Source organism: Limulus polyphemus, unplaced genomic scaffold (genome assembly GCF_000517525.1).
Source record: "Limulus polyphemus unplaced genomic scaffold, Limulus_polyphemus-2.1.2 Scaffold1256, whole genome shotgun sequence".
In the NCBI taxonomy this organism is placed as follows: Eukaryota; Metazoa; Arthropoda; class Merostomata; order Xiphosura; family Limulidae; genus Limulus; species Limulus polyphemus.
In genome coordinates, this window is record NW_013666866.1 from 55,826 (window position 1) to 71,955 (window position 16,130).

Genomic DNA, 16,130 nt, shown 5'->3' on the forward strand with positions numbered 1-16,130 from the left:
TACTCCTTTGATGTCCCACCAAATTCAAAGTATCACTTTCTGCGGATGGATTCCAGGTTTATGGGTCGGAACTGGTTTTTGTCTAGGACTGAGACATTGTTTTTGGAGTTTAATATTCGCATAGAGAATCCATTTTTCATCACCGTTGACAATTCTGTCCAAAAATGGTTCACGCGCCGAAGAGGCGAAACAACGCTCACACGTTCGAAACAATGATTATCGGAGAGTTCGTGAGGCACCCAAACACCTTCTTTATGGAGTTTTACATATTATTTAGATGTTTACGTATTGTTTCATGAGAGACATGCAATTTCAGGGCCATTTCACGAGTGTGTTGCCTTGGGTTAGACTCAACACGTGTCTTCAGAGCATCAATATCAATTCCAACATGTCAGCCCCTGCCATCACAGTTTTTAAGACTAAAGTCACCTAAACAAAATTTGCTGAACCATCGATGACACTTACGAACGTTCAAAACATTTCTATCAACTTCTTTGATATTCTTTGAGGCTACAGAGGCGTTGTTTCCCCTTCTTGTATTCAAACAGCCTTACATGGCAAATGTGTGTCTCATCGTGTGCCATCACTATAAGGGATTAGAATATACTAAAGTTTACATATTATATAGGCTACACTAACGTTTATGCAGTTCGTTTAACTATTATACATGATGTACGTTTTTAGGAGGGTGGTTAATAAAAGTGTTACAAAATGCGACAATTATTTCTTGATGACCTAATACATACACTGGCAAACTAAATTATCAAAATTTGTTTATACAAACTTGCTCTAACACAAAATTGTTTAAATACTTATGTTCTTAGCTCCATTGTTAACTCAAACACTTGCTATTCTCATTACACAATTAATATCAGTGTCCTGAAAAGTTATTGAAACTGTGAGTCATACATATTGTGAAGAGATTAAAGTAAACTGATTATTTTTCTCACTGACTTCTTCAGGTTTGTCACATTATAAACTGGAAGCAGACAAAACAAAGCATCTAGAAACTGACTGTTTCTAAACAATAACTAACTTACAGAAAAAAAACTCATTTGTACAAAAACAATAAGAGATGAATAACAATTTTGCATTTGAAAAGAAAGCCAGCATATACATGAGACAGTAAAGACACCACTCATATTCATAAACTCAAAATCCACTAAATTCATGTCTTGAGAAGACTGAAACATACATGTTGGCCAGATATTATACGAAGATGCAATATTTAATTCACTTCCCTGATATCAAAAATTTGTAGGACAGTTGTTCTAATTTTAGAAAAATTAAGTTTGTTATCATTTTCTTTGTAAGCTTGATTTTGTGCCTTTAAGTTCCTCGTGATTTTACCATCTAAAGAAGCACAGCTTATAAGAGGAAAAAGTAATGATAGATTGTTCAAACTTAGTTGTGCATATACTTAAAAACTCATATAAAACTTTGCTTGTTGAATATATTTGTAAATATTGTGTTCTATAAACTCATAACAAAGCTAGTATAAAATAGGAAAATTCTCTAACACAATAGTCTTAGTTTTTTATGACAGATTTAAACACCATAGCACATTAACACTTTCAAGACGGGTCACAGGTGAAAGACCATGTCATCTCATTTATTGAGTCGCATTCAAAATTTTAATGAATGAATTTATGTCAATAAGTTTGGTATAAAACTGTTGATTATAATTAAAATTTTAATAGTATATATATATTACTCAATTTCTTAATTTAAAGGCAAATATAAAAAAAAACACAGATAAACATCGATTTTTTGTGTGTCACATGATATGCTGAATGCAGCACTGGTTCAAATTAGATGTTTGTGAAGTCAAAATACTACGTCTATAGTTTCGAACGAACTAGAATCTCAAATTACTCATATGGACAAGCTAGAATATTAAAAAAGAGCTTCTTATTTTCTCGACTTGCTGAGATATTGCAAGTGAGCTACGTCGTTGTAACTTCTGTATTGTTAGCCAGACAAAGCTGAAAGGTCAATATAATAAAAACAATAAATATATATAAATGTATAATGTTACAAAATGTAAGCTATTTCATCTACACATTTATGTTCTCATATTATAATTTGTGTTCATTCTAGAATGAAAGAGGCATAATTTATATTTATTTCTTATTTTTTATGGTGGTTGTGAGATCAGTCAAACCCACCAAACCTGTACATAGATTAATTACTGAAAATAACAGATAAAATATAAAGTTTTTTCTTAAGAAACATTTGACAACTATCTCAACATTATAAAGATTTTGCATGTGAAATTTCAAAATTTTCTAATGCATAAAAGTATTTTTAATTTTAAAATGAATATTACTTTACATGATAGACAGGCAACATGTGAAAAGAAAAACAGACGTGAGAAAAACCTTGGTTTATAAACCTTAAGATTTAATAAAAAAAAATAGATATTTTGCTTACACAATCGCTTACTAATTTAAAAGTTATAGCATGAAAACTATAACAAGGACAAAATGGTTATGAGGTCAGTCCCTCGGACTGAGCTGATGCTGAAAAAGTTAAGCTAATACAAATCTAGCAAATTTGTTTACGACTGTAAAATACAAATTGAATGACAAATTAGAAGAATGGAGGAATTTATCTGTAAAAAAAAAAAAGACATTAACATAAAGTACAAAAAATGTAAATGTGTTTTAAGACCATGTCACTTCACTAATTAAAGAAAAACACTTTAACGCAAACATAAAAAAATAAAGTAATAAAAATCTCATTGCAAAAAACAAGTTTAACTATCAAATATTTACTTTTTCAAACTGAAACTCACCAAATCTGCTTTTGCTAACAATGGTGATGATAATGACTTTAAACTTGATTCTTTTCTTTGGGCACAAACAACACTTTGACCTAGAAAAATAAAATATAAAACCTATCTGTCTGGCTATTTTACATAAGTTTAAAATTAGAAAAGAAAACATTCGTAGAAATTCAAACTTGCAGCTTTGTTGTTATTTTTACACTGCCCCACCCCCAGAAAACACTTGTGGGAATCGGAATTTACAGCTTCATTGCTATTCTTTAAACTCCTCCTCCCATTTTTAAATGATTATATGACATACATTTAATCAATGAAAATACATGGAAATACAAATAAGATTGTTGTTAAACAAACACAAAGCTACACAATAAGCTATCTGTGCTCTGCCCACCATGGGTATCAAAACCCAATTTTTACGGTAGTAATCCTTCAGAATTGCTTCTGAGCCACCAAGGAATATAAGTAAATAAGTAACCTAGTTAAAAACGGATGGAGCAGATTACTGATATAAAACCAGGTAAAGTTAGCTAGAGAGAAGAACCTTGACAAAATAAAAATTACTAAACCCAAAAATTATTAATATTTCTTACACTACTCAGTAATAGTATTATAACCTTTTACAGAAAATTAAATATACAATGAAAAAATTAAAACTGTTTCATTATTATAATATATACATAAATATTATTGAAAAGTATACAGTTCACTTTAATAGTAATCACACAATCAATTTGTTATAATAACATTTTCTTTTGAAATATATTTTAGGAAACAAGTCAAACCTTCAACACCATCAAAAAATGCATGTTATAAAAGAAATTTAACATACAATTCAGCTCACAAAGAAATGAATAGAAATCAGACTTTAAGTTCATTACAAAATGGTAAAAAACAGATATGGCAGAACAAGGTTGCAAATATTGATAACTGAGCAGAATAATGTTAAAATAATAGACAAATCCTAAAATTGCCAAGACATTTTGAAAGGTTGACATATTTCTAAAACTACTTTTAAGGATACGTCAAGTCTTTTTTTTTTTGCCAACTTTACTTCAATCTATTTTGAATAACTCTATTTTTTTTTAGCCATGGCATAGCACCTCAAAGAATGGCTCCGAGTTTTTTTTTTTAAGTATAAGCTTGTAGCTCATAGCTCTGTCACCTCTCAATACTTTTGGACTCGAGATGTCAAACCTTTCGACTGATGTATTTGACCACGCCCAAGGTCTCATAGAATAATTTACTCTAATCCTGCCTAAAAGATGTTCAGTTTGAGAATAGGCTGGTAGAGATCGGGATGAGTAATAAAATTGAATTGGGCATAAGTGAGCCCCACACTTGGTATTGCTGATGCACAAAATATAGATAATAAAAAGGAAAAAAAGGTCTGATAGATTAATTTACTCTTAATCCTGCCTAAAAGAATTTCAAGTGCCACAGCTACTGAGGATTCCCTCTTGTTTATCATTTTTCCTTCATTTTCTGATAACATTGTTTTCTGTATGTTAGGTTTTTGAGGTGCACGGGACCCAAGAAAGGCAACCAAATCACTGCCAAATATATACAAGTAACTTAAGGGTTTTAAACCATTGTTTCTTAATTTGTTTTTTATTAACTGTCCCAGCTATTAGTAGACGATCAACATCACACTTGTGTCCTTGTTATACACAACTAGTGTTTAGTATAAAATTTCTTACACTTGTGCTAGTGAGCGATCAACACTCTCTTCATTACTTAAAATGGACAATACCTAACATATCATTAAATACATAAATTACCATGAAAAAAAACTAGGTCAATGTACAAACTATGATTTAAGAAAAGACTGATTTGTATCAAATAAGTGAAATGCATCATAATACACTGCTGGCAAGCAGTTGTCATTAGCTTCACAAGCTCACAATCTATATTAATTACTTCTGTTACATGTAATTCACTTTTCCATTAGGTAATTTTCAGTAAGAGAGGTTTGTGAAACGGCACATTTCCAGATTTTAAATAACTACAGAATAAGTTGCTAAATCTCTAAAATGGGTCTGAAAAGTACCTAGTTATACACAGGTAAACTATCTCAAATCCGGCATTCCGAAAAAACTTGGATATTCCAGAAACCGCCTATTCTAGTGAACACTCCATTAACTTGGAGAAATTCCTTACACCTGTACTTTTTATGTTACTGATGCAGACTTTCAACTTAAAATTAAAGAAAATTGCACTAAAAATTACTGTAACAATTACTGTATAAATAGGTAAATAAAAACAAGTAAGCAAAAGTCTCTTTAAGGCTTAATTTTAGATTAATTACCAGCATATCTGCTTTTTTTTGGGAGTGTGTGGTGAATCGATGCAGTACATGCAGTCTCAGTTCAAACCTGCACTGGTTGTGCAGCCCTCTCTCTGTTTTAACTTGCATTTTTTTTATCCCATGAAAATGACCAAAAGGTAAGTAAATAACAACCTTTATGTATGTATTTCATACTTTATTTTTTTCATCTGTACATCAGACAACCCAAAAACCAGAAAATTCTGAAATTCTGTGTGGCTCAGGTCCCAAGCATTCTGGATTTGGGATATGGTACTTGTAATCATATGTTTAATGCTCATCAGTTATTTTGAAGCACAGCCTTAATTATTGCCAAGAAGTGAGTTAATTATTAAAATTTAACACTAGTTGTTTTTGTTTACATGCCTAGTGTTGATAAATTTAAAATGTACTTCATTTGATGGAGCTTATTTTTTTAGGAAATGATAAATATCATGCAATATAACATTTGAACAAAAGAACAGACACAAATTACAGGGTACAATATCTGTCTAGCACTACAAAAGCAAAAGGACACTGAATTGTTGGAAAATATTCAAATAAGGGTTACCAAGATGATATCTGGAGTGGAAAGGTTGCTATAACGAACACAGGTTAATCTTATGTACTGGGTACATAAAGCACGTACTGGAGATTTAATGTTTACTATAATTCTGAAGCTACTTCATGAATCTTCACAGCTTTTGGCAAGCTCTCAGTAAAAATATGTCATACATAAAACATCAGATTTTTCAAAAAAGTCTTTGTACTGAAGAGTTGTCTATGAATTTCCCAAATCAGTCTGACTCAGATTCTGACTTGTCTGAGTGAAAGGGTGAATTTCAAATTACAGTGATGGTAAAATTATTGCATAATGCAATTTTTTCACACTTTTCTTCCTACCTGTATTTTTTACAAGATTATGAATTGTGAAAGTGTCAGAACTAGTGTAAAACAGTGATGGTAAAATTATTGCATAATGCAATTTTTTCACACTTTTCTTCCTACCTGTATTTTTTACAAGATTGTGAATTGTGAAAGTGTCAGAACTAGTGTAAAACAGTGATGGTAAAATTATTGCATCATGCAATTTTTTTCACACTTTTCTTCCTACCTGTATTTTTTACAAGATTGTGAATTGTGAAAGTGTCAGAACTAGTGTAAAACAGTGATGGACATTGTGTAGTGTAAGCTGACTTATATTTCAGCCATCCAATTATATATATGCATTTCTACTAACAAAACATCTGTGACAAATGTATTATAGCAAATGATCAACAGATACTTGGCAAGTACAAAAATTAGTAAGAAAACCTATATTTAAAGATAACGCTACTGACATAATTGATAAAAAATGGTCACAGGGTCTGTTTCTGATTTTAATATTTGGCCTTGATAACTGCTTGATACCAACCAGCATGGCACAACATGCACGATGGACAGAATGTAGGCAAGGTTGAGTTCATGATGCCACAAGCAGATAAATGCTTCCTGTAGTTTTAAGGTTCTTCTCGGTTTCTTCTCCTGCACTTTGTAACTCATCACCTTTGAGTAATTTGGATAGGGTTGGTTGAGATCTGGGCTGTTGTCTGACCAGCATAGTGTTTTAACCTTCTCCTTTCACTTAACCCTATTGCCTCGGGTACCCTTTACTGCGCATGACACAAGATCTTAGTGTCTTACATTCAAAATTTTATAAAACTACTTTTTATGTTATACCAATTAGAATAGCATAAAATCTTAGCTAACAATACATATTTTAATAGTATACAAGTTTTAAGTTCTTAATTCTACAAGGAAATATTTTTAAAAATCCTGAATTTCAGCTAGTGTGACACACATGACACATTTTGTCTTAGCATGTCATGATCCCTATTTTATCCATCACCTCTCAAAAATATACAAAATTAAACGTAAAATGCTCTCTATAAAATCATTATTGCTCAAACAAACTATAATTTTAATAGCTTCTACTTTGTTTGGTTACAGAGCTATCAAATAGAAAATTAGACCCCTCTTGTCACACCCACCTGTCACATCCTCACTTTCACAATCATTTGATAATTCTCTCTTACATTTCATTATATATTACCTATAAATAATAGAAAGTCAAGGTTTTCATCTATCAAATAACATTGTATTCTGAACAAAATATCATCAATTTCACTCACAGTGCAAGATTCATTCCCATGGGAAAGTTAACGACTAGCTTGGGTGAATTTGTAACGTCCCTTGTCACTTAGTTAGAAAGCCAGGAAAATTTTGAAATGTAAGTGAATTTGTCTATTTTTGCATGTTATTAGTATATATTCTTTGGTACATTATTTAATTAAATAAAAATTATTAAGTTCATTACTATGTACAGTATAATAAATTAGGGTTAACTCTCTTCAAAAACCCGAGGGCAAAAAAAAAAGAAAATTGGGTTAGTACTTTATTTCTTGTTTTTCATATTTATTCTATATTTATTATTATAAAAGTAACTAAAATCTAGAAATACAGATCTTTTTAAGTTATTTAAGACTAGATTAGGTAAAATAACAATAATATAATTAAAATGGTTCACCAGGCATGCACACATTCCCCGATTGATTTACAACTTATAATGGCATGGACAGTAGTTAGACACAGTTCAAAGGACAATAAAAAAAGGTCGTTCTAGAAAGAAAAAAAAGGTTAATTTAGATTTATTTCGATTTTTTTTTGGTGGTTACAAGGTCAGTTGAATTGACTGATCCTACTTTGAGATAGGTTGAGAAAATACAGATAAACTGTATTTACTGAAAAAAAACATTTGAAATGCATTTAAGAGGAAATTTGAGATTTCTAAGATGAGGAAAAGTATTTTTAATTTAAACATGAAAATTACTTTGCACATGGACTATTCAAAACAAATACTTAATATATTCATGGACAAATCTTTATTTTATTTTATTAAAAATACTTCACTAAGAAATATGAGTTTTTGTATGTAAAAGACTTGTAACATTAACTGAAAGACTGCCAAATTTGGTGAACATATACCCACTATATTGAGAGTTATAAGTATTAAATCTATAAAAACTTTAAACGAGTACAAAAAGATCATGTGGTCAGCCAAGTTAACTGAGCCAGCATTGTAAGTGTTAATGGAAGGCTTAATAGCTATTTAAATGATCAAGGTCTGGCTTTGGGTGTTTTATAGGATTAAAAATTGGAATGACTCTACCACAACGGGAGCAGCTGACATCTTTGGAATATGTGTGCCGAATTAGAAGCATGTCTGCCTAATACCATCAAACACTAATTTATGAATGAAAATAGCACCCTTCTTGTATCAAACTTTGATGTATTGTATTTTTTTTATACAGTGCAGCAAGTAACAAAGCCAATTTCATAAAATAACGTATTGGCTTGATTATAGGACGATCTCAAATATAAGGTGATCCCCATTTTCAGAAACCCTGGGAAAGAAAAAAACTGAGCATCATAACGTCCTTTTCTTAGGTCTGCAAAATCAAAACTATAACTTAACAGTCTGCAGGAAGATTAGTTGCAAGAATTAGCAATGACCTCGAGCAAACATCTATCATGAATGCTTAGTCGGATGCTATCTGGAAATTCAGGCTAGAATAGGGGGAAGGGGCTTATGGTTAGCTGCGATTATAAGGCAACTATGAATTTGACAGCTTAATTATTAATCAAAAAACATCTCCTTATAATCAGGCCAATAAAGTATACCTAAGATTACCCAACAATCTATTTACCTTGATTCTTACACTGTACATCTACTGCATAATTAGTCACTGTCTCTAAATATGTTCGCAGATCACTGAAACCAGCATTCCTCCAAGGAAGCTCTTCTTGGCAATTCATCTATCAAAATTAAAACACACTCTTGGTCATAAAACAATCATTTTCATAGTTCGAACCAGCAATAAGATCTCACACAGACATCATGGATGTCTGAACTGTTACCCAGCAGAAACTCAGTACTTATTGTTGTACATAGCAAAGTATATCTACAAACATCACAAGAAACAAAAATTATTGCATGTCTTGTCTAGAATGAAGTGTTTATCAGGAATATCAACTACACACATCCAGCTGCAGCGTAATTAGTTCGTACTTCATCAATAATTTCTAAAAAAATTAATTTCACAGATATTCATTAAGTAATAATCAGGTAGATTAAAAAATAAAAAAAACTGCAACATTGCATGAACAACGTAAAATTGGAGATGTGAAAATAAGATTTATATACACTGAATGAATAAATTGCACTTCTAACCTTATAAGTATCTTCAAACTGCTTCAATGGTATTCCCTCAGGATAAGCTAGTATCACTTTTAGAACTTTATTTTTTATATCTTCTCTAGTTTGATTCACTGTAACTGTCTTTTTTTCTTTTGAGCCTGAATTGAACATAAGAAAAAAAACATGCTAATTTCAGTAGTACTAAGATATTATATAACAGGAATTTCTACTTTAGGTTCAAACCGAAGTACTTTTGAATTTTCAACTGATATTTAATTCTGTATTATGCTACAGGAATTTTCAATACACACAAAATGAAAATGACACAAGAACTGAGTAGGTGCATTCAAACTAACTACATTGTATATTAAACTTCATTGTAATATACAAGGTGATAACACACATACTTTGATCAACATGCAAAACTATCTAGCCATTTACAATACATTATTACGATTAAAGCTTAACCTACATAATTAGGGTGTAAAGATTATATAGTATCCACTATGTACTAAATCTGCAGCAAAGGGGAGAAAGCCAAATTTTGATCTGTAAAATACATGTATTATATACTAATAATATAGTGTTTTCACACTAGAAGCTTTAAAAAATCCTTTTATAGGGAGCAAGTTTCAAGCTTGAAACAAGCAAAACTGTGATAAAATCTCAATGTGATCATTTAGTGTTACAAATAACCACAAGAAGGAAAAGTAAGGGAAGAAAATAAATACAGAGGTGTAACTAAAAAGATTGAGTTGACTACCATATTTGAATGAGTACGACTCTACATAAGGTAATAATATCACTCAGGACTATGAATATAATTATATAGAAAATAATAATTACTAGATGTACTTGCAAAGGATCCCCAAAAGTGACTAAAATAAAAAATTAAGAGTAACAAATATATTTATTTCTTGCTTTTAAAGTTCATACGTCATGCTATGTTGTAGCCCAGGGTACATAATTCTTCTCGTAATTCATGGCATGCACACATTTTACTGACATCACAGCAATACAAATTGCAACATTAACCATCCTTCATGTGACATCATTTTAGTGTCTACTGACTGACTGATAGACAACAAACTACTGTAATCTCGTTAAACATGTGACTCCTCCAGATGGCCTTTGGCCCCTTTTTGAGGAAGTAATAGAGTACACACAAGGATAGCATCTACAACGAAACACAATAGTCCTGGAACTGGAAGTTTAAAGGACTGAAGCTAGCAGTTAAGACACATGGTATAAAGTTAAATCATTTATCCAAATGTATACAGAGATATCAGAACAAGCAGCTGAAACCATCACTTCATTGGAGGGATATGGTGGAGCAAAAAAAAAAATTACTGATTAAGAACAAGTGAGCCTCATTTCATGTTTGTAGTCCTCAAGAAAGAGTGCAAACTTGAATAAAAAAAGCAAGAAAAACTGGCTAAGATCACTTTGAGAGTCATCTTAACAGAAAGAGACTTCAAAATACAAGAAATCTTATTGAAACTAATATGTTGGATGCAAATTAAACTTGGAAAAAAGGAAAAGAAAATGAAGTGCAGAAACTTTGTATGACAGGACCTGAAGCATTCTAACAACAGAGAGAAAATAAGTATACAACAGACCCAAATGATTTAAACTATGGAGAAATCAGGGTGGAAGAGACAATGCTGTTCAAAACACCTCATAAATGTTAGCCTCCACTGCAGCCTAGATGTTCCAAGAAGTATAAATCCTAGCCTATGCACACATGGAACTTACCTCTATTCCCATAAATCAGAAATTTCTAAGAACAAAAAATATACTTTCAACAGACCAAGATCTGGCAGATGCCAATCTTTGAGGAAAAAGATCCATGAACTTTTCAAACAATGTAAGTGGAACACTGATCTTAAAAAGAGAAAAAGGGTCAACAAGTCCTCTAAGATAAGAAGAAATGACCAGTGGATGTCCTGAAATTTACCAGAATCATAATTTAAACAAAATGAGTAAGAATAACAAGGTTGTTATGACAAAAGAGCAGCCATAAGGCCACCATTACAGCAGATAAGTTATCATTTTCCTAAACTGAAAATGTATTTCCAAACATAGTTACCTCCACTGACACAAATAGCTATTTCTCGATCTTCATTTTTGACATTTAACATGGTGTTCGCTTGCTTCAGTCTTAATATAAGAATACATAATTATTATAATTATTATAAAAGTAAATAAAATGTAAAAATTGAAATTTTTATAGATTAGATTAGGTAAAATAAAGAATAATGCTAACAGTTTTTCAAGAGGTATGCTCTTGAGCAACTCACGGGCAGCCTATATGTTACGTAACTCTCCAAGATAACGTGAACTCTTATGTTCACTAACTGATTTACAAATTTTATGGTGGGAATATTAACTTAGGCATGGTTGAAAGTTTAAGTAAAAACAGTTTTATAATGTTATGAGTTTAAAGCTATTTAGGATAAACAAATGTAGTTTCAGTTACAATCTGAGGTCATTCTCGAAAGTAAAAAAGAGTAATTGAAATTTTTTTTTATGGTTACGAGGTCGATCAAATTGACCAACATTGTAGATAGTTAGGGTAGAGAAAATAACAGGTAAAATATAAAGTATCACTGAAAAAAAATTGTTTGAAATTTATTTAGGAGGTTATAGAGATTAAGCAATTGAAATTTCAGATTTTTCAGATGAAGGAAACATTTTTAGTCTTAACATAAAAATCACTTTGAACTCAGAACAGTCAACACCTTGACTCCATATATTCAAAGGGAAATTTTCATGAAAATATTTCATCAACAATTCTGATTTTTTGTCTACAAATGACTCTTAATGCTTAATTTCATGAAGATATACAAAACATAATAGAAGTAATAGTATGGAACTCTAAAGGTCAATTTTGGGTCACCTTTAAAGTCCAATCAACCAAGGCCATAGTGAGAGAGAAAGTTAATAGTCAAAATTGTGGACCTTTATAAGTCAAAATTCAAATGCAAATTTCAGATTAGCTGGTATACATTATAAAAGAAAATGGAATGTCAGTAACGAAACCAAACTACCAAAGTACATTACATTTCTATCATGTGCAATCAGAAATATCCTCCATATGTATAACACAGTAAAGCTAGATTGACAAATCAACTAAAATTTAGTAATATGTTATCTGTTCCTCAGAAAATTGTGCATGCAAAAATTAAAGGAAATTAAAAATATATTCCACTCAATGGTGAAAGTGAATAAAAATGAAGTATGTGAGCCATAAAGACAAATAACGTGCATAAACTTCTTTCTATAGTAATAAGTCTGGGATACATAGTTTACTGATCAATTAACATGAAAAAAAGACCTACATATCTGAAAGGAATAAAATCACAAATGCAAAAGTGGTCTAAGAGAATCATGAGAAGAGCTTCTATAACATATCTTCCACATATCTCATTCAAATATAGTGTGTGTGTCATCTGTTTGTAATGATTATGGGCCCATCAGTGAACTGATTGCACATTTAAAACTGGACTATATACATATAAAAACACTATTCTCACTTGATTGTTCATCTGTTGTTCTGATGATGTCATCCATTTTTCTGTACCTGGCATCATACAATGTCCACTCATGACCATAATGAGAACGGCTGACTAAAAAAACATCTGGAAGTTCACTCACCAATTCTAGCAGGCTATAATAGCCCATAGATTCATAATCTAGCTGAAGCTGTGTAACTTTCTAAAAAAAAAATAAGCAGTTTAAATACATAGCATAGAATACTGGTAATTGCTAATAAAGAAACATAAAACCATTGCAAGTTTGTTTTTCCACTTCTTAAAATATTTATCAATTGTTTCATGCTAAAAGGTTGTTAGACTTTCACAAAACACTGTACACTGAGAAGACAATTTTTACATACAAATTAAAAATATAATTTTAAAGATGACATGGAATGGATGAAGAAAGTTATAATTTTCCTACATTAAAAATTTATTTCCGATAGATACCCCATCTCACACAGCTATTCTCATTCAGTGGCGTCCTCTATATACAACAATTTTTCACATGCCACAAGCCTTGAAACTCCCACCTACCCTACAATCCACATGGTTCCCAGCATCTTCTCATGTAAATCATCATGCAACAACCCTCCACAACTAGGAGTGTGATACAGCCTCCTGACGCTGATTCTCTCTATTCTATTCTACCTATCACTTCGAGATTAGCAGAAAACAAGCACCAGTTTTAAGTGGGGAGGAAGGGTGAGAAGTGTGAGAAGAGGAAAGTACATCCAAAGAAGGAGAGAAAACTTGGTGGGTTCAAACCCCAATCTCACAAATGAATGTATGATTTCCATCCACAAACAGTAGTGTGTGGAAAAATAAAATGGATGTGCCCCATGGTGTAGAGTGGCTTGGGCATGTCAGACTGTAGCCAGCAGGTCAACTCCAGTCCAAAACCAGACAGCATCGAGCATACATCATCCAACCCTTGGTAGGAGGAGGGTCCACACTGTCTTCACCTCAAGTTGAGTAGAACAGATTGAGACAATTTCCATACCATCTACAAAACAGGGAACATGTGTGCAAAACCACAACTAGTCATTGGGAAACCTGATGTCTGAATGATGGAAGGAAGGAATGTGCCAACGTGGTGGTTCATGTCAAATCCAAAACCAATCAGACTTGTTCCACACAGCACAACACCAGCCTCAGGTAATGAACCCCCTGAGGTGGAGTGCTAGAGTGACAACATTTGATCCTTGCAACATCATCCTTCGAATAGGACCACACAGAAGCTGGAATGCTTGTGCACTCAACCTCCAGAATCCACCTCACAGAGGTGGAATGCATGTTGGAAAGATGCACAACAACATCCCCTGGATAGCACCGCACAGGAGCTACAATGCAAATTCAACTTCTGGAAAGAGTACGTACAAAAACAGCCTTTGTTTCTCCTTTACAGAAGTTACAGACAAAAAGTGTAAAATATTGATAAACTGCAGAGAACTAAATATAACCTGCATTATGTGATGTTAGTATTAAATCCAAAATGGCATTATCTCTAGTTGGTTCCTTCACTAGTTGAGGAAGATAGCTGTCCTATACTAATTCAATTTTTTCTGTTCAGTACATGACACCATACCAATCCAGTTAATAGTTATAATTTAAAATCTCCCATAATAATAACCTCTTTATTAAAAGCATTTTAATTTTCTGAAAAAGCATCACATTAACATACTGATTCTAATCAATTGGCCTATATAAGTTTCCTAACACTAAATCTTCTATCCTTATATTTATGCATAGACAATTATTAAAAAAACTTACTTTATATTTTAGCAAGAAGGAGAAAAGTCGATGTTTAAGAAGTTTTTATCTCAAAACCTGAGTAATTTACATAAATACTCTACAAGTTAATATGACACTTCAGATTTCAGTTTACTTTATTAATTATTTTAAGTATAATCTGCAACATAAGTCTGTAACAGCGAAAAATTTTTTGTATTTCTTCAAGATTGAGTTCAATTGTGAAATCAATACTGAAACTAAAATGCTTTTTCTTTAAATAACAAAAACATTTACACAAGTGCGTTAGAGTCAAATAATCTATATATTTGGGTGTGTTTAGGTCACCACTTTACTAAAATATCTTACTATAATAGATGTAGCGTGAATGTAATTATCTATGTATGTAACCAAAACTCCTGCACTCTCTCTTGAATGGCACAAAAAACAAAAATCCATAAAAAAAAAGTTTATACTTTGGGTATTCATAATTCAGACAATAAGAAAAATAACTGATATGTGCAACAACCATTTCTTTATAATAGAACAATTTTAAATAAAAGAACTCTCCTCACAACAAGAACATGATTTTCACTAGGACTGTATGTGAGGGTTTGATTATCTCTATTTAAGTAATTCTTAAATGTAGAACTGATAAACTGGAGTTCTTATAAAACTATTATTTTTTCAATAAACAGTATCACTTCTAATATATAAAAACATCACACTTTATATCAGTAAAATTTATAACAACTTTGAGCTCTGTACATTGAATCATTTTGATGCAATGAGTTGCGTATGACTAAAGAACATAATCCAAACACTTTTCCCATGCAATTTTATTTATTATTCCTGTAAACTCCCAGTGGAGTATGGGGCCACAACAACACCTCGCCAACGGAAGGTGTTGTTGCAGTTACTTGTAGCAGGTTGGTTTTTACGAGGTGGAGTTGCTAGCACCGCACCCAACCCTCCCTCTTTCTCATCCTGGACTTGGGACCAGGCAAAGGCGGAGGTTGGCATGTTTGGTATGATGGGGATTCGAACCCGCGACCCTCAGATTACGAGTCAAGCACCCTAACCACCTGGCCATGCAATACTTCCCAGAAAAAAATCCTTTTTTAAAAAATGTTCACTTTTTTACATTTATTTCAATGAGGTATGAACACTACAAACAGCTGCCCATAGGGCAGTATTTCTGTTAGTATATACAATGTCTATATTGTTACTCTAGTACAAATAATATATGATGTTAACTCTAGACTTTTCTGTAAATTATGTGTGGTATCAATTCAAGTTATCAATGAGAAAAAGAAAAATACCTAACAACTGGGCCGTATTTGCTGTTCTATTAGTATTTTGATGACCAGGAGGTCATTCTAGAAATTGGTGATTTAGGATTATTTTGATAGATCATGATGAATAAAGCTTGGCACAACTTCTAAAAAAAAACTAAATATTAATGAAAATATGACATGATGAAATCTATATAGATTATACCAGCATTTCCCAGACTATGGGTCGCGACCCACTGGT

The 16,130-nt window shown here is 32.0% G+C and overlaps 1 protein-coding gene across 1 annotated transcript in view; it reads right to left on the minus strand.

Annotated features, from left to right (window-relative positions):
* Window positions 1-1,762: 1,762 nt before the first annotated feature.
* LOC111086617 (tudor domain-containing protein 5-like) overlaps window positions 1,763-16,130 on the minus strand; it is a 34,433-nt gene continuing 20,065 nt past the window's right edge. The window contains exons 4-8 of the mRNA XM_022390153.1: window positions 12,864-13,044; window positions 9,361-9,485; window positions 8,837-8,945; window positions 2,798-2,877; window positions 1,763-1,985 (exon numbers count right to left, since the gene is read on the minus strand). Coding sequence (XP_022245861.1) covers window positions 1,947-1,985; window positions 2,798-2,877; window positions 8,837-8,945; window positions 9,361-9,485; window positions 12,864-13,044 — 534 coding nt within the window. The 3' untranslated portion in view covers window positions 1,763-1,946. The remainder of the gene's footprint in view (window positions 1,986-2,797; window positions 2,878-8,836; window positions 8,946-9,360; window positions 9,486-12,863; window positions 13,045-16,130) is intronic.